The following is a 21,346-nucleotide window of genomic DNA, read 5'->3' on the forward strand; positions in this document are numbered from 1 at the left end:
TACTGAGGTTTACCCTGTATAACTCTGACACTATAAATATGCCCCACATCTGTGTGTACGGAGGAAGTGGGGGACTGTAATGTACAGTGCTGCGCAAAAGTTTTGAGTAGGTGTGGAAAAAAATTGTTTTTTTGAAAATAGTCTAATGGCTTTTTTTTTTTCTTGTCATTTAACAAATTTTTTTTTTACCCTGCCAAAAACTTTAACTCCACTCAGCTGAAGGGCTTACTTATACGAGCGTATATCGACTGGCGTTTTCACGTCCGGCCTATATAAGCTTCCATCTAAGCAGTTCCATCCCTCCCCTTTCCCCCCCCCCCCCCCTTCCTTTCAGCCCACTCACTGGCTGTCTGCCTCTCTTCTCCCCTCCGAGCGGTGTGCAATGGGAGTGGGCGGGACGGGGGTAGAGTTAAATCCCACCTCTTGTCCATAGCCAGCAATGGGAGGCCTAAATAAGGCCTAAGGCGAACTTCACACGAGCGAGTGCGATATCGGGCAGTGAAACTCTGTCTGATATCGCACTCCCCAACGTGCCATTGTTTTCAATCGGAAACCTCACTAAAGATATGATGTACAATTCTCGAAGCTGTAATTTGGCTGGTCACATAAGTGATGCAGGGTATGAAGGGCTCACACCTAGCAGTTATGTAAAGTAGTCCTCTTAAGATTTGCATGTGTGATGGACCTTCTCCCATCGTGCATCAGATGGGTTTGGTTGTTTCTGACATGGAGCAGCATTTATCTTACAAATACAAATTGTGTTTATACAGATGATGGCAGCAAAAGAACCACTACTGTTGAGGCCAGTTATGTAAAACGATCGGAGAGTGAGTATATAGAATTACCTAAACGCCCATTGACTTTTAACTATATAACATGTTTTAGGAGTTGAAAGCACCGATCGGGCTCTGTAAAGTAACACCACTACCAATGTATCCAATAGGCAGTGACTGTATTATATCCATGTTTATCATCCCATGTTCAGTCATTGTTGAATTGAGTTTTTTCATTTTGTTTCTTTTGTGACGCGGGTAAACTGTCTCCTCTATAGAAACAAATGAGTTCATATTGTAATTAACTAAGGGTGGTTTACCATCTCCATTGGACCTCTGGCTGGAGGTTCCATCACAGATCAACTGCAATTGCTGGTAGAAAAAGCGTTGCATGCAGCACTTTTTCATCCCAAAACCGGGCAATTGGACGGAAAACAGGTGGACTCCATTAGTCAATGGGGCTAGCCTGGCGCTGTTTGGTTTCGGCTAGAGACTGAACCATTTGGCCATCGGGATTTCCCTTTCCTGCTCCCCAAACAGAGCTGCAAGGCAGAATCCCCAGTGCAGGTGTGAAACAGGAGTAATGCTGGGCTGTGATAGCTTCACATACAAATCTACCATACAAGCATGTCGTGAGTCATAGCCCAAATAGTCTAATGCCTTAAGCCTCCATGATGCACCATTATGTCATGGAGATTTGCATCATGGAAGCTTAATGCAAGCCAATCCATGGTGCTCACGCTGGCACAGGAGCCATGCTGGCATGATCACTGTGCGAGCCCAGTGTTGACTGGCAATTTAAATCAAGTATAACTTTGTGGCTGTTTCACCCTTTAGATGTTGTGGTTGATGGCGAATCTGACATCTAAGGGGATAGACAGAGGACCGGGGCTACCTATGTGCCCATCCGCCCAAAAATAAACAAACTCCCCAAAAAGTACTCCTTTTTTTGTGCAAATGTAGCATAGCCTAAAAAAATCTATACGTTATTTGGCATCATAAGCACAGACCTATAACATAGAAGTCCTACATTAGTTGTGCTACAGCGAAGTTTAACCCTTTGCAATCTAATTTTGGATTCAGGGTTTTCTAGGGGGCTTTCTCTTTCTGCCTTTTTACAATGGCACCATCTGCTGGCTAGAGCCAGTATTGCAGGATGTGACATGCTGGAGAGGCTCATGACAACAGAGCGGGCAATAATATACAGTAAGAATACCGTGCCGGACGTCTTCCGACATCGGAGCTGTACAAGCTTCAATCAGAATGTTGGAAGATGTCAGACAGTGGATTGGAAAGGGTTAAAATGCTGAATCAATGGTGGAATTCCTACTTCCCTAGAGTTAATAAAATATACGTACCACAGAATGGTGCTATTGAAAAAATACTTTAGAAAGCCCTCATACAGCTACCACAATGCAAAATAGTTATGTAAAACAAATGTAGCGATGCAAAAACAACAACAAAAATCTGTGGGCCTTTAATGCAAAAAGTAAAAGATTTAATGGAGCAGACTTGCTCTTCGAACCTTGTGGATGTTGCCAACACCTTATAAACTTTTTATAGACTTAAAAAAAAATTGATGATCCTACCTTTTTAACATTTCATTCACAAATGTAATAAATGTAAGCTAAAACGTTGAAGGACTTTCCAGAAGTGAGTTGCCCTTGGAATCAGTCAGCACGTTGGCTCCATTCTGCAGTCCGACATGAGCCCTACATTTTTTTTTTTCAAGCTAGACACACTGCTATAATTCAAGTTGCAGCTATGAAACTTGGCCGCAACTCACACTGGACTCTCGTCCTTGTCGGTGAACACGCCAGAAAGACACGCCATTTTGGAATGCAGGCAGTGATTATGCTTAGTGTGAATGTACCCTACAAGCATACTAAGGTAACCCTTTGCAATCCAATTTTGGATTCAGGGTTTCCTAGGGAGCTTTCTCTTTCTGCCATTATACAATGGCGCCACCTGCTGACTAGAGCCAGTACTACGGTATTGGACATGCTGGAGAGGCCCCCAACAACAGAGCGGCCAGTAATCTACAGTAAGAATACCCTGCCGGATGTCTTCCGACATCGGAAGCTGTACAGCCTTCAATCGGAATGTCTTTAGACGTCAGACAGTGGATTGGAAAGGGTTAATCTAGAACCTGAGTAATTTTTGTTTTCTACTGAATTTAGATGTACCTAAAGACCCTTTATGATTGCAGATGGTGGAACGGTTGTTCAGACAAAATCTTCATTCAGTGCGACGTCTAAGAAGGTTGGCAGGTAAATATGAAATTCTGCACACAGGGTAATTACAAATGATCTTCCCAAAGGAAACCCTCATAACTCGTATATAATGAAATATGGATGGATACATTTCATATCAATGGAAACTCTAAAGTTTTCATTTTAGCAAAAAGGTCTAACAGGAAGATCGTCCTTGTTGTCCATAGAAACTAATCACAGCACAGTTTTAATTTTTCAAGCTGCTAAGGTAAAAAGCATGGAAACAGTGGAGCGTATCCATGCAAGTCCTCGAATCCACTGTCTGAGCAAGCAGATAATTGGACATCGTGCAGCCGACTGTGTGGGAGAATCTGTGCAAACTCTTGCGACGTGATCCCTACCGACTGCATACTCTCACAGAACGTGGTCTCGATTTTTGTCGTCCTGTTTCGGGGCCGGTAACAATTGCAAACCTTAAAGGGGTTGTCCCGCGCCAAAATTTTTTATTTTTTTTTCAATAGCCCCCCTCGTTCGGCGCGAGACAAACCCGATGCATGTGTTGAAAAAAAAAAAACGGATAGTACTTACCCGAATCCCCGCGCTCCGGTGACTTCTTACTTACCTTGCGAAGATGGCCGCCGGGATCTTCACCCTCGGTGGACCGCAGGTCTTCTGTGCGGTCCATTGCCGATTCCAGCCTCCTGATTGGATGGAATCGGCACACGTGACGGGGCGGAGCTACAAGGAGCGGCTCTCCAGCACGAGCAGCCCCATTCAACACGGAGAAGACCGGACTGCGCAAGCGCGTCTAATCGGGCGATTAGACGCTGAAAATTAGACGGCACCATGGAGACGGGGACGCCAGCAACGGAACAGGTAAGTGAATAACTTCTGTATGGCTCATAATTAATGCACAATGTACATTACAAAGTGCATTAATATGGCCATACAGAAGTGTATACCCCAACTTTGTTTCGCGGGACAACCCCTTTAATGAAAGCTGATGGTTTAATGGAATCTTTAGTATTTAGCGATGAAGCCGCCTTCAACCTTTCGGTCACACTTAACATAATGTCCAAATTGGTCTACATGGAGCATATGTGCGACCCCCCCCCCCCCACCCCTAGGGATTTCGTACTTGGACGTGCTACAGATATGGCTACTGCCTCAGCTGCAACAGGAAATTCCAGGTTTCATCTTCAACGGACAACACGCACTTGCCCATTGAGCTCACTTCTGACTTCATTGTGAAACTACTAAACCGATGGATTGGGCATGCAGGTTGTGATGATGGTGAACCTCTTCCTTGGCCTTACCTTATGCCTTTTCTATCTATTTATTTTTTACATATTTTGTTTCCTCTGGGGAGTGTTAATGCATGGTGGCATGTAGACTGTATTTATCTGCAAGGAAGCATCCCAGAAGCCATTGCATCAGTCGGTTGTGATGCCCTACGTGTATGGCAGGAAACTGACCACTGGCTCGGTGTGTTGAGTGACAGAGGGCTCACACTGAACACCTCCGAAGTGGAAAATATTTTTAATTTTGTGCAACAACTTTTTTTTCAGTTTCCCTTGATATCGAATTTATGTATCTGTCATTAAATGTGAGTTATGAGTGATTCAAATCGGGAAGAGCTCTAGTAATAACTCTATATTGAGGTTTTCATGGTTGTCTCAAATATACTGTGTCTTTAAAAAGTGCCTTGTCTGCCTGCTTACTAACATTCCAGCCTCCATTGTCATACAGTCAGAATGTGGTTTAGTAATAAAAGTTCACTCGTTGGCAAGACCCACGGGGTGACTTTTCTTAAATCAGAACATTTTCTGTTAACTGCTGAGCATAATGGGACCCTTTTTACTGCCTGTCATATATTCCTTACCCAGTGGTGGTAGATTTTTGGCATCATCATGAAGCTTGTTGCATAATATATTTTGTTTTATAGGCCTGCTTTTGAGTAATCTATTTGGTCATGACCTTTACACATCGTGAATGGCATAAAACATTTGCTGTTGTGTTACAGTGTGTTTGATCGTGAAGATGATGGCGTGGCTGCCTTAGAGAGGAGGCAAGCGGAAAAGAAGAAGGAGCTCATGAAAGCGCAGAGTCTTCCTAAAACACCAGCCAACCAATCTCGCAAGGCCATGATTGAAAAACTGGAGAAGGATAGTGGAAGGTATTGAGGTTTTAGATATTCCACTCCTTCTTTTAAAGCGGTTTTCCGGTCAAAAATACTATTGATGACCTATCATCAGGATAAGTCACCAATAGTTGATCGGCCGGGGTCCGCCACGTCACATCCTCATTTTTGTGTTTTAAGTAAACCTCTTCTTTAACTATGTATGAATCATGTAAACTTTTTCTTGTGCATTTTTTGCAGTCCATCAACTCCAGCTTTTTCCAAAGTTGCCACTCCCCGGACTGCAGCATTTGGTGTTCCTAATGCTAACAGTATCAAGCAGATGTTGTTAGACTGGTGCAAAGCAAAAACTAGAGGTTACGATGTAAGTGGGTCAAATCTAATATCATATAATCTCTAGTACAGGGCAATACTGTGTTTTTGTTTTTTTACTAGCCTTTTGTTCACGAAATCTATTTTATTAGTCAATATAGATGTACTGGCGCAGATTTATTAATATTGTCTGAAATGGTCAATATAAACCTAGAAGAGGGAGGAAGAATATGCGCAAAGTTTTAGCACTCTGCCTCACGTTGGGATTTGGCACACATTGCTTGACTTGTTAGACACTTTTTTTTTCTTTCTATCACCCATTGGCTTGCTTAATTTGTTCAAATTATGGTGCATGCCATTTATAAAATATGGTGCACTTCGGGACTCGGCCATACCTCTCTTCTAGACCCTTTCGAGTAGTATCTAGGGAGGTACAAAACTATCAACACATAAAAAATTTGGCACACAGCCAGATTCTTGGCCCGATTTGTGCCAGAATTCTCATGCAAATGCCACAGTAAATCTGCCCCACCCTATAAAATACCTCCCCAGCTTGCAGCTCCTATGATTGGGGCTTTGACGCCAAATTGTAACAGAGACTATTTTACAAAGTTGGAGCACTGTGAGCCTTATTCTTAACAAGTAGTACAGACACAAGACCATTGCAAACCTGCTCTAGAAACGCGATCCCTACGGCCTACACATGTATATCATGGCATTATCTGCCCTAATATCAGTGCTCAAGGCCATTTCTGTGGCTTATCCAGCTAGATCAATAGTAAATACAGAACTAACTACATGTGAATGTCAGAGTTTTGTCCTTATACAGGTTGTCTTTCCTATGTGCTAAATTTTTCCCAGTTCTCGAATTGATGTTTAGTATTCGTGTGACTGACCGCCGCCATATATTCTGTTCTAGCATGTGAACATCCATAACTTTTCTTCAAGCTGGAGCGATGGAATGGCGTTTTGCGCCTTGGTTCATAATTTCTTCCCTGAAGCATTTGACTACCACCAACTCAGTCCACAAAACAGGAGACAGAATTTTGACTTGGCATTTTCTGCTGCAGAGTACGTATTCTGTGTTATACAATCCATTTTAAAAGGTATGACTGTTGTTGGTGTCTAAGATTTGGACTCTTAGGTAAGAGAACGTTTGCATTTCAGGTAACCCAGTACAACAGAATATTTAGGGGAGGAATAGGCTGTTTTTTGTAATGTGTTCTTGGATGCGTATGTTAAAAAAAACAACTCTTTCTGCACATGCTGCTTCTAATAGGTCGGTTTAGTTTGTATTGCCTACTACTTCCTTGGTTGTAAGGCTCTGTTCACATCTGCATTGGCGGCAGAGAGCATAACCAAAGCTGGATGACCACCATTCTAGTAAATGGGATTTATCCTACAACAGAACGATTTGTTTTTCTGTTCCTACTGTAACTCTGTAGAAGAACAGAAAACCAAACACCAATGTGAACAGAGCCTAAGACTTCTAAGAACCCAATCTATGCCGTGGCTTAAGGCATGTTCACTTAATGCACAGGAAAGAATATGCAATGTATGCGCTGTGCACATGTACCTCTCCACGTACCAAGGCTTACAGGGACATTTTGATGAAGTTATCATGAAAACAAATATATCAATTACCTTTTCGCATTCTTTGTGCAATTACTTTACATATTTACATTAAATCAATTATAAATTAGCAAATCCTCGCTGATTGGACAACCTTTTAAGGTGCTTTTAGACGGAACAATAATCGTTCAAACGAGCAAAAGTTAACAATAATTGTACAAATTTAAACATGGACAACCAGACGGTAATTGTTCACTTTTTCTTTGTTCATTTTATGCAGGCACTAAAATAATCGTTGGCTCGTTCAGTAATCGTTCGGTTTAAATGGCGCTTGTTCAGTTCTTCTCATTCACTTATACAGCGAATGTGAATGGTTGAACGTTTTCTCGTTTGAACGAGCCAACGCTGTATCTGCTTGTCTAAACAGAGTGCACAAGCGAATTAGATGGCTATGACGTCACACGCTTGCTCAAACGATAAATCTGCTCTTCTAAAAGGACCCTTATATCCCATAATGCAAACTAGCGTCTGCTAGTCATTAGCAGTGTAGACAGAAGGAAAGATTGGCGATCTCAGAAGCAATTAAAACTAGAAAGAAGGTTTGAAAGTTCAAAAAACATGTATTCATGAATCAATAGGAGATAGATATATATATATAGAGAGAGATATATAGAGATAGATATATTTTTTTTTGTAGTCTATCAGTGCTTTTTGTAATCTGATTAAAAAAAAAAAAAAAAAAATTGCACATGCGAAAGAGCCCTTATGGCTTTTACTATTATCGTTCAGAGCCCCATGTGTGTTAGGGCAGCAGAAATGCAGTCCCAAGCTCTCGCTCACAACCTGAAGGTTGCGGGTTCAATCCCTGCGTGGTTCAGGTAGCCAGCTCAGCCTTCCATCCTTCCGAGGTCAGTAAATGAGTACCCAGCTTGCTTGGGGGTAAAAAAAATGACTGGGAAAGGCAATGGTAAACCACCCGCAAAAACAATCTATCAAGATGTGATGTCGCCCTAGGAGTCGGTCATGACTCTGTGTTTTAGCTTATCGTTCAGATTACCGAGCCCCCACGGGAATTCGAATCACAGTCATGCAGTGACTGACTGAGAATTGTTTAGTTTCTGCTTACAGAAAACTGTATACTGTTCTGTGTAAACAGCAGTCGTTGACTTTTGAACACCTACTGTGCATGGAGGCAGGTGTAGGGAGAATTCTCCCCGGCCCACTCCACCTCCATTCTGGCAGCCCTGTGAGCGATGCCAGCGATACTCGCTCCTGTGTGACGGCGCCGCAGCGAGCATCACTGGGAAGAGTGTTTGACACCGTTCGCCCGACAGCTCATCTCGTGTAAAAGTAGCTGTTTATATATAGTGTCCTTAATTCACAGTAGTAAGTGTGTGTCAAGTGTGAACTTCTTTGTATTTAACCATTTATGCAAATACAAATAATGTTGCTTGTTCAACCATAAATAGATCCAGTCATCTTCACAAATCTTCACTCACTATGTTAAAAAGAAAAATACGATAAAAATTAAGCAACTTACAAATGACGTTTAGCTGTAAACTAAAGATCTCCAAGATGGTCAATTGTGTACTGAAGTAGAAGTGTAACTTAAAATCCGAGTATGGTGCATAGCTGCAGACATTTGCATATCTCTGTCCATGTTGCCACTGATGCTAGTACAGTAGCTTGTAATTAGATCTACAATATGTCTTAATTGCAATCTGCCATGAAATGCTTTTCTTTTCCGTCTCCGCTGTACCAGTTCCTCCCCCCTCACCCTTTCATTTAGAAGTTTGACCCCAAGCTCTTATTGATCTTGCTTACCCGGCTTTATTCCTGCTCTTTGTGAAAATTCTACACTTTTATCTTGTAGCGTTTTGTGGCTGTTAGTACAGAAAATGCATTTAAATATTGTGCTTCCCTTTTTGTCTTCCATCTAATGGTTTCTAGAGTAATAACACTAATACGTGGATTGTATTGGACTTGGCGTTGCTAAATTTGGGGGAAAAAACAATTCCCAGGGGTGGTAAATGATATTCATAATAGCAGCACTCTCCGGTCAGAACTCCATAGTCTCCCATGTTTGCACTGCTGATCCTCTGCTTAGTGATGGCTTATTTTATGGCTTTAATGGCTCTTTTCTGCTGCTGATAAACTCTTAAGCGAGCACTACGCATGCCTACTAGTGTTAAAAACGTCTCAGATTTATGGAATTGTCCTATGTGTATCATTAGGTTGATGTCTTTCATTTGTCACAGATAGATAGATATTTTCAAAAAAACGTAGACCACTTCATGTTTGTTTGATAACCCTGTCCTGTTCCTAAATAGGGGTTTTAATAGATGAAATAAAAAGGTAGTGCCTTCAGTCTGTAACTATCCAGATGAACTGGTCTTAGGCTGGTGCCACATTTATGCATATATCATACGGATGAATGTCCTTTCCTGATCGTGGGTATCTTGACCCAAATTGAATATCGTAGGAATCGGTAATGCTTGGCATATGGCAGAATACCCATGGTCAGGCCAGGGCACGCGTCCATTTCCCAGACACATAAATACTGCCATATGCATAGTGTCCGATGTTCTCACCCTGCTCAGTCTTGCAGCTGATAAGCCAAAATTCTAGAAAACTGTGGCAATGCTAAGAGCCCATCAAGTTTTTTTTCCTAACGGCAAAGACTGCTGTAGTGCAGTGGCTAGTTCCATGAAGAATTTAGCTGCTAAGTGTTATCCTTCTTGAAAACACTGGTCATGGCCAAACTAGATATTTGTCCTATCAGTCAAGCCGCCTATCAAGTAGCATATCGAGGCCATGTAAGGCTAATCCCAAACCAGGATTCATCTTGTTTCCTAGTAAGGAGAAATGTGACATGCCTCACAGATGTAGCAGCACATCCTTTTATCAGGCTTCATAAAATTTTATATGGTTTCACTGGGTAAACGTCCAATCCTCAAGTAGCTGCCTAGTGAAAGCATGTGTGCATAGCATAAAGCATAGCTGGTTTATATGCTTAAATATTTGATCTCCCCAAAGACTGACTGCATTTATCTGTGAATATTAAATCTTATGTTTCGAAGAAATGTATGTTTAAATGGTGACAAATATCTCATGTTCTGACTATTCGGAACCATAAAATAACACCTCCCTGTCTGTTAAGGAGGTCATCCAGCTTTATTTTATTCTTGGCTGAACAGGCTGCCCATGTGAAAAAATAATAAAGGAATTTATACACAGCTCTCACAAAGTCCCCCGCCGGCGGCTCTGGGTCTCCTCGTTGACTTGGTTTACAGGCTACGGCAGGCTGTGTACAGGGCCTCATAGGCTGCTGCAGCCTGTAAGCAAAACCTAGAATCATAGAATGGTAGAGTTGGAAGGGACCTCCAGGGTCATTGGGTCTAACCCTCTGCTCAGTGCAGGGTGCACTAAATCATCCCAACGAGGAGACCCAGAGCCACCGGTAGAGGACTTGAGGTGAGGGCTGTGCATAAGCTCCTTTTTTTATTTTTTTCATAGCCTGTTTAGCGAAGAATAAAATAAGTCGGCCAACTTTTTTATTTTTTTTTTTTAATGGGTATTTTTTACGCAGTGTGGTTCCAAGTTAAGTTCTAGCATTATCATGGGTAGTGTCTTTTCACTACTTTAATAAACTCTTGGAACTTCACTACATATAAAACCTGCAGGATAAATAACCTTTTCACCAAAAATGGTGTTGGGATGACCATGAAGGAGAATGGTAATTGTACCAATGGACTTCTAGAGTTGCATTGAGATGTTTTTCCACACACGTCCTGTGCAGCCACCAAGCACACAAATACACAACTCATGCTGCATACACACGGATTGATAAAAGAATCTGTGTCACTTCTTTACACTCTGGCTTTTTTTTGCACTTCACATGGACTGTTTCCCCATTCTACCACCTCTCCACCAATCACGCCCCATGTAGTTGTCCATGGTCTGTTTGTTACCCCATTTGAGTTTTTCTCTCCCCAACCATGCACCTCAGTTCTTGGACACGCACAGCATGTGTATGTTCATGGTAATGGCACAAGAATGTTTAAACCACTCATGAATGTCTCTCTTGTCTCTCCTTTTTTCCTTCTCTCCCTCCACTGGGCTGTGTTCACTGGTTCCCCCTCTGTCTTTTCCACCTCTCTTCGTCTGTTCACCCCAGGAAGCACGCTGACTGTCCGCAATTGCTAGACGCAGAGGATATGGTCCGCATGCGAGAACCGGACTGGAAATGTGTTTACACGTACATCCAGGAGTTCTACCGCTGCCTGGTGCAGAAGGGGATGGTAAAAACCAAAAAGTCCTAAGACTTTTTGCGACATAGACACAATGGTGAGAATGAATTTCCTGGTTCCTGACAAGGTGTCTGTATGATGTGTGCACTTTAAACAGAGCATGTGTATTCTGCAGTGAATGGATGGAAGCTGTTGGATATTTAGCTTGTCAAGTTGCCTGTCTACTCTTAAAGAATAATACTGAGGCACTTGGTTTTACAAAGTTTGGGTAATCTATAAAACATGATGATGTAAAAACAAACTGTTTCTCTGGAAACACTCAGTCTGGCGTTCCAGGACAGGTATAGTACACTTATGGACATTGGATATGAAAACCTGTTTTTAAAGGTAATTTTTTTTTTTTTGTGATATTTATCTGATTAACATGAAATTTAAAAAACTGATACTACATTAATCTGGTAAAATATTTGTTATCTCCTATTTAGAGTGTTAAACTGTATGCCCCTGCTTTTTGTTCATTCCCCTTGTTATGCAAAGCAAATGTGTTTACCATTTGAAACTAAAGAACTGCTTTAGAGCTAAAGGCCCATTTACACTGAAAGATAATCGCCCAAACAATAGCTTGAGTGACAGTTTTGAGCGATCATCTTTGCATAACTCTAATAAGCTACTTAAGAGTTAATGCAGGTGGATCGGGATACTGCCGCGATAGCACCGAGAACAAAGCAGCTATTATGTATATGCAAACAGCTGCATTGTTCTCGGAGCTTTCAGCTGGTGTCCCGCTGAGAACTGTCAGCGGGATATCAGCTGAAAGAATACTATCAGCGCAACCCACTGAGAAAATTCAGAGTGCGGCGCTGATAACAGTCATCAGTGATTTTCTAGCTTGCTAGAAATCACCATTGAACAAATGGTGCACAAACAGTGCACGATGCCCACGCGTTTAGACGCAACGATTATCGCTCAAAAGATGTTTTTTGAGCGGTAATCGCTGTGTCTAAATGGGCCGTTATGTATGTTTATCAGGAGTCTGTAATACAGCACAAATATACTTGTTTAGGGATCTACAAAGGCAAGCTGAAATTTACATTAAAATAAACATGCCAGATCGCTCTCTAAGGGCAGCTTCACACAGGTGTATGTGTTCTTCCATGCCCCACTATGCACTTAAACCGTGAACGAGGCGCTTTTGAGCGCTTATCGTCAGATTTTACTGTACTTTTTTGGGCTTGTTCAAATAGGCACGATACCCCCATTATTGCATTTTTTTGGGTGTCTTAGCTTGCATATTTTAAACTACAGTACAAGCTGCTCCATCCCGTTCAGTGCTCACTGTCAGATGAGCTCCGTCTACAGCCCTTATCTCTCTTAATTGGAAAGATGTCCGTTTTAAGGTCCTTTTACATGGCAAGCTAAATTGGAATGAGCATGTCACCAGTGGGGAAAGTAGCGATCGTAATATCATTCACGTGGCATGCATTTACTTCTGAACAATAATTGGGTAGTTTTGATTGTTCATTTGGATCATAACCGCCTCTAGTCAACCCTTCTGCCACTGCTTTCTAGTCTGTAAATCTTTAAAACGCCTGTTTGATTCCAAAAGATTTGTAGCAGACATTGACTTTTGGATGCATTTCAAAGATCCAATCAGCAATAATCTAACAGTTTATCACTGGTTGGTTGCTGCACGTTAGCCCTTTTACGCAGGACAATTATTGTGTTCAGGAGATGAGGGATAGGCTGTAGACTGAGTCAATGAGATAGTCTAATGGGATCAAACAACTGAATGATGGCTAGTTCTCCCCACTACCGCATATCCTTACATACACCTGCATGATTGGCTGTTTACCCACATGATCGCTGCAGCCAATAGGAGGCCATACAGTGATGTCCTGTGAAACTGCCTGGGGGCTTCTATATTAGCTGTCCACGTGTCGGGTTTACAGGACATTACCAGGTCTTATCACATGACGTCACCCGTCAGATGCTATGTCTGCGGTCTGGCACCATGGTGAGTATATTCGTTTTATGTAGTTTTGCTTTAGAGGGGACCTGAAACTTATATAATATATAAAACTCCTTTTAAAAAAAATGCAAGCTGCCAAAGACGAATGATGCAAAATATTTAGTTAAAACCAATTGTAAATGTTCTTGTTCAATACATGCAATGCACTAAAAATACCTGTTTGATGCACCTTTGTGAAAGTCCATTATGACCTTGGCTTTTGTTATATAGTTTTCATGGGAAAAATGGAGCTATACTAATGTGTATCCCTATAGATAGTTGCTCTCATATCCTTAGTCATGACTTTGTGTGGCTGTCATAGTAATGGCTGTTTTCCTCGCCACCTTGCAGTTACCTTAGGCCTCATGTCCACGGGGAGAATCAGGCCCGCTACGGATTCTCCATGGAGAATCCGCAGCGGGTCCCTCCTGCCCTGCGGACATGAGGCATAAAAAAAGAATTAACTCACCTCTCGCCCGCTCCGGATCTTCCCTTCGCCGCGGCTTCATCTTCTCTCCATCGCGGCCAGATCTTCTTTCTTCGGCCCGGCGGCCCGAAGAAAGAAGATCCGGTCATGACGGAGAGAAAATGAAGCCACAGCGAAGGGAAGATCCGGAGCAGGTGAGTAAATTCCGATTTTGGTCTCCCGCGGATCCAGACGGCTTCCATAGGCTTCAATAGAAGCCTGCGGGAGACCCGCACGAAAATGGAGCATGGTCCAGATTTTTGCATGCTCCATTTTAAAAAAAAAATCACTTTTATTGACCATCCGCGGGTATTTATCTACCCGCGGGTGATCAATGCATCCCTATGGGATGCGAATCCGCGGGCAGGAGAAGAGTTAAAATCCGCTGCGGATTTTAATTCTTCTTTTGCCCGTGGACATGAGGCCTTATTCTCTTGCAAAGTTCTGTTCATGTGGATTTAGCAGACTCCTTGCCAACTTATAGATATTCTATATTCTATTAAGCACGTATCATTTAGGCTTGAAAGTCTAGTGTTGCGAATTGAGTTTCTACCTAAATTTTTTTTGTAGGAGCGTAGTTGTCACATGACTGCAGGGACTCCTCAGCAGTCACCTGTGTGAGAGACAGAATTGCCACATAGCTAACTGAATACTTGGGGAGGGGGTGCTTCAATTGAATATAAACTGTCAAAAAAACAAGCACCCAGGAGTTGTCGTTTTGCTGCAAATCTCTATGACACAATCTTTGAGATTTTGCTCAGTTAATAGAGTCCGAGAGGGACACATTATTGCAATGTGAGAAGCTGGAAGATCATAAAGATGAATTACCCACCCCCTGGGCCGTTCTGACCAAGCCGTTAGGAGTTGTTGGGACCAGTGAATGCATGAGGGCACGCAGACTAGACAACTGAGCTTGGGTTGCCCTCGACAGACCACCAGTAGAGAAGATAGTCTGATCATTCACAAGCATGAGCAGCTCCAGCTGGCTCCAGCACACAATCACTACAGGCCCCTGTATCTGTTGGAACTATTTCCAGGCACTTGGCTGAAAAACGTTTGGTCTAACCGTGCCAATTGTGTACTGCCTTTGACACCCACTCACTGTCCCCTCCGTTTGCAGTGGTGTGATGGACAACACTGGACTTATACGGAGTGAAACCAGGTTGTCTCCAGCAACAATTCCAGGTTTAGTTTGGGCACTGACAATGGCTGTATTCGTGTCTGGACACCTAGGGGTGAGCACCTCAATCCTGCCTTTGCTGTGGAGCAGCACACTGTCCCCCACTGCTGGTGTGATGGTCTGGGGGGACCATTTTATAACAATTGGTCACCCTTAATAGTGGTACTAGTAATTATTAGGAAATTATATAGTACCAGTGTTTTTGGTGGCACCAAACAGCTCTGTTACATGGCCACAGCTCTGCTACATGCCCTCTTCATACAACAGGAATGAAAAGCAGTACAGCAGAGTCCTGCACACACTGATCACCCCCTGGTCATGTGACCCTGGACTGTTCCCACACAGGTGAATGATCACATGATGGTGTCATCATGGCAGGTCCTGTAAGCACATAGCTGCTGTAGGCGTTCAGTGGTATTCTATCACTTACAAACCCCCGCAGCCTCAGTTGCTATGGAATATTAACAAACACAGGGCTGCTGTTCAGCTAGGTGTGTACAGGACCTTTTGATGACGACACCATCGTGATCAGAATGGAGCATTTAACTCACTTGAAGGACCTTTGACATCACAGTCATGTGATCAGGGGTACAGCATGTAACTCACTCTTGCTCCGCCCCTGATCATCCAGAGTGAGTTACATGCTTTGATCCTGATCACATGACTGTAACATCACAGGTTTTTCACTGGAGGTCATCCCAAGTGAGTAAGTTATGCATCCCCTACAAATCCCCATGGCCTCAGTTGCTATAGAATGGGACCTGTGATGTCATAGTCATGTGATCAGGGGCGGAGCATGTAACTCCCTCGGGATGAAGGACCTTTGATGACATCACTGTCATGTAATCAGGGGCAGAGCATGTAACCCATGGATGGACAGGTGGTGGTGGTGGTTTCCAAGAGGCACTTTCCAGCAGGATAATGCTCAGCTGCACACACAAGGGAGAAATCACAGGAATGTCTCCACAGCATTGCCATACTTCCATGGCTGCCCAGATGCCAGAATTATTGGCAATAGAACATATATGCACATCTGATACACAAACCTCAGCAGTCTACGAGTTTACACAATCTGGAGGCTCATTACAGCAAATGTGGAGCGATATGCTGCAGGATACCATACGGAACCTGTATGCCTCAATGTCAGCCTGTATCACATCTTGTATCCAAGCTAGAGGTGGCCCAAACAAGATACCAGAGCCTCCATGCCCACCCGTATCACATCTTGCATCCAAGCTAGAGGAGACCCAACAGGGTCCTAGAGCTTCCATACCCACCCGTATCACATCTTGCATCCAAGCTAGAGGAGACCCAACAGGGTCCTAGAGCCTCCATGCCTTCCCATATCACATCTTGTAGTCAAGCTAGAAGCGGTACAACAGGGTACTAGAGCCCCCCATACCTACCCATATCACATCTTGTATATAAGCTAGAGTTGGTACAACAGGGTACTAGAGCCCCCCATACCTACCCATATCACATCTTGTATATAAGCTAGAGTTGGTACAACAGGATACTAGAGCCTCCCTTCAAGGGGTCAATGTTCTGCAATAAATTATCCTTTTGCTCTGATATTGCCATCACTTATATCAACGTTACAATTACACAGAGAAGGTATCATCTGATTCCGACAACTCCTCCTAGGAGCTTGGTTTTTTTTTTGGTGTGTATTGATAAATGATGCAAAGTTTAGTTAATTTTTCTTTTAATAGACCAAAGAAAAGTTAGAACAAACAGTTCTCTGTATATGGGTTTTAGTTTATTCCTGCGTGAGCGATTACACTGCAGTTGTGTAGAGTGCAGAAGAGCGGACCGTCGCTGTCCTGGCATTCTGCAGGCCCCAATCTATTATTTCAGAATTCATCACATTACTTTCACACAAGGAGCATACTAATCTTGGAGACTGGGCATGCACTTATATGGTGTGAAGTGAGGGGAAAGTTTCGGTAGATACATAAACCAAATGATGGAAATTATGAGTCACTGAACTTATGTACCTCAGCAAATAGGTTAATACTATGAGCCCCTGCAGCTAATTTGTGATCGGTGTGATTGTGAACGGACCTTTCAAATAGTGTCCCCCTGCTGGGACCCCAAGCAGATGGCTGTAATCTGTGAGTATCCTGTCCGTAAAGGGCATTACAAGAGGTAATGATCGCTCATTCTTAAGAACGTTCATTCACAATCATGCTCAGCAACCTAAAGCACACATTCGTTGACTGCATTTTTTTGTGCAAGCCTGTCGGTAGCATGTCCCCCTCGTGCTGCCAAAAGTGAGTGTGTGGAAAGGGGGGGCAATTTCCATTTCCATGTGACAATGACCATGAGGGAGTTGGTGCAAGCGAGCACTAACTGACTCTCTACATCACTGATTTGTGCTCGGACTTATCTACCGGTACCAGTATATCTACCAGGGATCCTTGGGGTACTTCCAGACGGGACCTCTATTGGGTGCTTAAGTGCCCGACAGCCATCTCAATGACTATCAGTTCTCAGTTTTCACACAGCGCAGTAGTCGTTCAGTGAATGCAGGCGGAGCGCGCTGAAGATCTTTTAGCTGCCCGCCTCCATTCATGGTGAACAGTCAGTCGTTCAATAATGAGTGACTGCTTATTTATACTGAGCGGGAAATCACTCACTACTTGCTTAATTTCAGTAAGCTGAAACAAAGCGACTAGCCACTAATGAGCAATTTCTTGCTTGATGCCCTGTCGGGTCCCATGTTTACACAAGGCAACTTTTGGTCAAAATTGCATGTTTGAGCAATTTTTTTTTTTGATTGGCATTTGTCCCTCATAAAAGCTCCCTGAGACTACACTCACACACCATATAAATAACACTCTGAATCCAGACTTAAGGCCCATTTACACGCAACAAGTATCGCTCAAAATTTGGTCAAAGGACCGCAGATGAGCGATCATCATTGCGTGTAAATGCTGCCAGCATTTACTCTTCGGGAGAATGATTATTTTACGGTGAGAAGAGAACACAGACAGCACGCTGTGTTCTGCACGGGAGTTGGAGATTACATTGTATTCTGCTGTCAACCCCTGTGAGAACAATGGAGCTGTGTGCAGAGCTCAGACCACATGCTGTGCTCTGTGAACAGCTCCCATGGGCCCTTTTACATGCAAATGAAGCTAATAAAGTGTTAATGAACATTAGTGTTCATTAACACTTAATGCAAAATAATCACTAAAACTGTCAGTCTTTCAATTGTTTGAAAGATTCTTTGTGTGTAAATGGGCCTTAAGTAACACTTGTAGATTTCATTGTTTGGTTTTGTTACGGAATTCATAGATCCCATTTATTACATTGCCACAAACTAAATCGGTGGTGATAGTCCACAGAGATTCTGCAACAAATCGGGCATGCTTGGAGTATAAAAGCCAGCAGCAGCTTGCTGAGCATCCGCTGTAGGTTTTCTTTTATACTGCGAGTGCATAGGGATTATTAAATCCCATTCACTAACGTTGAATTTCCTTGTAGCGCCACTAGAGGAGAAATGAAGCATTACATGGTGCATTGAAATCAATGGACTGGACAACCCATTTTAAGTTTACAAGTAATTATTAAAGGGTTTTTTCAAGCGCAAGCATTTGTGGTGTATCAAACTATTCCAGCAGTATATGATCAGTGGGGATCTTGCGTTTTCCCCCCAAATTTTGCAGTTCCTGACATGGTGCTTGGTTGAACCATTATCATGAAAGCCAATGGCCTACACTACTTTACATTTCCATAGCCCCTTTTAACGAAGGCATCAATAGAGACCAGAGCACTTAAAGGGCATGTTCTCAGACCTCTGCATTCAAGTACTGAGGTCTGTGACTGGCTGCCGCAGCCTTTGTCATGTTAACAGGCTACAGCCTGTCAACCTAGAACTGGCACACAGCTGTGGGGAGGTAGGAGAGGAGAATATACAATCTTCTACTTTTAGGCATGGAGAGTACAAAAAAAAACCCCTGACAACCCTTTTATTGCCTCTACTGATCAGATATCTATTATATATAATACATTATATCAATTATGACGCAGGAACGCATGCACAGCTCTGCTCAGTGTGCGAGAGTCGCCGGAGCCGGAAAACTGAAGGTTGTAGGCGGGAGGCAGACATGACAGGGTTAACGGGGAGTAAAAGGGTTAAGAGAAGAAGAGAACTCTGGGTAGAAAAGGGGGAGTTAGTGGGGAAGTAAAAAGAGCGTCAAGGAAGGTGGGGGGGGGGGGTGAGGAGTCAGTTTTCAAAGAAATTTAGCAGTTGGAGCACAGCCATGGAAGTGTCCCTCCCTCCCACCCGCCCTTGGGTAAAAGGGGGGGTGGGGGGTGTGTATTGTCATGGCAGCAGGAGGGGTCCCTTGGAGTCAGCTAAATGGGGTAGTAGGGGAGATAGCAGGGAGCCGGATAGCTTCCCTTCCCTCTCCGTGAATTGTTTGGTTAGGACTGTCGCCTCGGGGAGTCGCAGGGCGGTGCCTTGCCGGGGTCAGGATGAGGCGACCTGAGGCGAGGTGGTGAGTGGCGGGCCCCTGAGTCTGTCAAGTCGCGGCGGGGCAGTGGTAGGGAAATAGTGTTGCCCGAGCCCGAAATGCGACGGGTGACAGGCACAACTATTTCCCGTTTTTCTGGTGAGGCGACAGTTAGGTGGTAGGGCTCCATGGGTTCCCTCTCAGGGTCATCTTTGGTAAAAACAGTTATTTATGTTTCTTATGTTTAAATAAATGTGGCTGCTGTGGCCATAATTTAATTCAATGTTGGTGTTGCGTTGTTTTTTTAAGGTTATTGGGAAAAGGGAAAGGGGGGGGGGTAGGTCACAGTAGTCAACGACTCCGTAATACTCTAGTCATGAATATTCAGTAGGGAAGGAGACCAGCAAGAAATGTCTCTTGATACAAACTCTTCTGGCATGTTGCAATCCCACATGCCTAATCCTGTTTTTTCCCTTATGTCTAGCATTGAGATGCCTCCATGCTAAATTAAAATGACTTACGAGTTTTACCACTGTAGGGTTCAGAACTAAAATATAACTTTTATTAAATCTTTATAAAAAAGAACTTGATGAACAAGTCTCAAATAGGACACACATATAGCTAAAAGAGAGTACTCCTTAAACAAAATTCCCAGAGATGACGGAATGGCCGTATTTCGGGATAGAGAATTTAAAGCTATACAGCTTTAAAAGGAGTAGACCATAGAAGGTTCAAAACAATCAGTGATTTGCTACAGAATTATGTAGTGTAGCTATAACCTTTTACTCAAAGGGTCAAACTAGCTAGTACGTTCAGAAGTTTCTCAGAACACCAACAACCTCGAGAAGTCTCCGTAGCCCTCTAAACGAGGGGTTAACTCGGTGATTGGGTTCAGAATTTTTGGAACTTCACACGTTACCCCAGCCTAGTTTAGTGCACAGAGGTATACATAAATCCCTCTAAATTGCACTCCAATAGAGACTTCAGGGTAATCTCAGCAGAAAAGAGAAGATCCACTCCTCCCAGATCTAGCCCACTATATATAGATAACTTCCCATGTGGCTATATCTGATGGAGAATAGATCATTGATAACTTAGAAAAAATTTCAAAATTGATTACTTCCAATCCAAAATAAGGAGAGGAAAGATAATCCATCAATTATATGGAATAGTCTTAGGACGTCCATTTAGCCGCCAGCCTACCACAGAGGCTGGTGCTGCTACCTTCTCTCGTTCTTATTGCTTTCTAGGGGGGAATCTCTGGGGGATATTTAACCCTTTGAATGCTAGCATCGTCTACCTCTCCTTTACCTTTACAACTTCCGCTACAATCTAATTTTTGTCGAGCAGTTTAAGGACGTTGTTTACTGACTTTTTGACGTCCAGATATGGAATTTGGTTCCTGATGACGCTACTCTAACTGTAGCAGAAACGCGTCGAACCGCGTAATTTTTCCTAAGAAGTGACATCCTAAGACTATTCCATATAATTGATGGATTATCTTTCCTCTCCTTATTTTGGATTGGAAGTAATCAATTTTGAAATTTTTTCTAAGTTATCAATGGTCTATTCTCCATCAGATATAGCCACATGGGAAGTTATCTATATATAATGGGCTAGATCTGGGAGGAGTGGATCTTCTCTTTTCTGCTGAGATTACCCTGAAGTCTCTATTGGAGTGCAATTTAGAGGGATTTATGTATACCTCTGTGCACTAAACTAGGCTGGGGTAACGTGTGAAGTTCCAAAAATTCTGAACCCAATCACCGAGTTAACCCCTCGTTTAGAGGGCTACGGAGACTTCTCGAGGTTGTTGGTGTTCTGAGAAACTTCTGAACGTACTAGCTAGTTTGACCCTTTGAGTAAAAGGTTATAGCTACACTACATAATTCTGTAGCAAATCACTGATTGTTTTGAACCTTCTATGGTCTACTCCTTTTAAAGCTGTATAGCTTTAAATTCTCTATCCCGA

At 43.0% G+C, this 21,346-nt stretch overlaps 1 protein-coding gene across 3 annotated transcripts in view; it reads left to right on the forward strand.

The window, feature by feature from the left end:
• Positions 1–21,346, forward strand: part of SMTN (smoothelin) — a 106,569-nt gene that overhangs the window by 77,931 nt on the left and 7,292 nt on the right. For 2 of the 3 annotated variants that reach the window (XM_066603756.1, XM_066603758.1), the window contains exons 14-18: positions 771–827; positions 2,983–3,043; positions 5,010–5,162; positions 5,367–5,490; positions 6,358–6,509. In XM_066603756.1, coding sequence (XP_066459853.1) covers positions 771–827; positions 2,983–3,043; positions 5,010–5,162; positions 5,367–5,490; positions 6,358–6,509 — 547 coding nt within the window. Of the gene's footprint in view, positions 1–770; positions 828–2,982; positions 3,044–5,009; positions 5,163–5,366; positions 5,491–6,357; positions 6,510–11,187; positions 11,358–21,346 lie in introns of all 3 variants that reach the window. The other variant, XM_066603757.1, reaches the window with a different exon arrangement.

Source organism: Eleutherodactylus coqui, chromosome 5 (genome assembly GCF_035609145.1).
Source record: "Eleutherodactylus coqui strain aEleCoq1 chromosome 5, aEleCoq1.hap1, whole genome shotgun sequence".
NCBI lineage: Eukaryota > Metazoa > Chordata > Amphibia > Anura > Eleutherodactylidae > Eleutherodactylus > Eleutherodactylus coqui.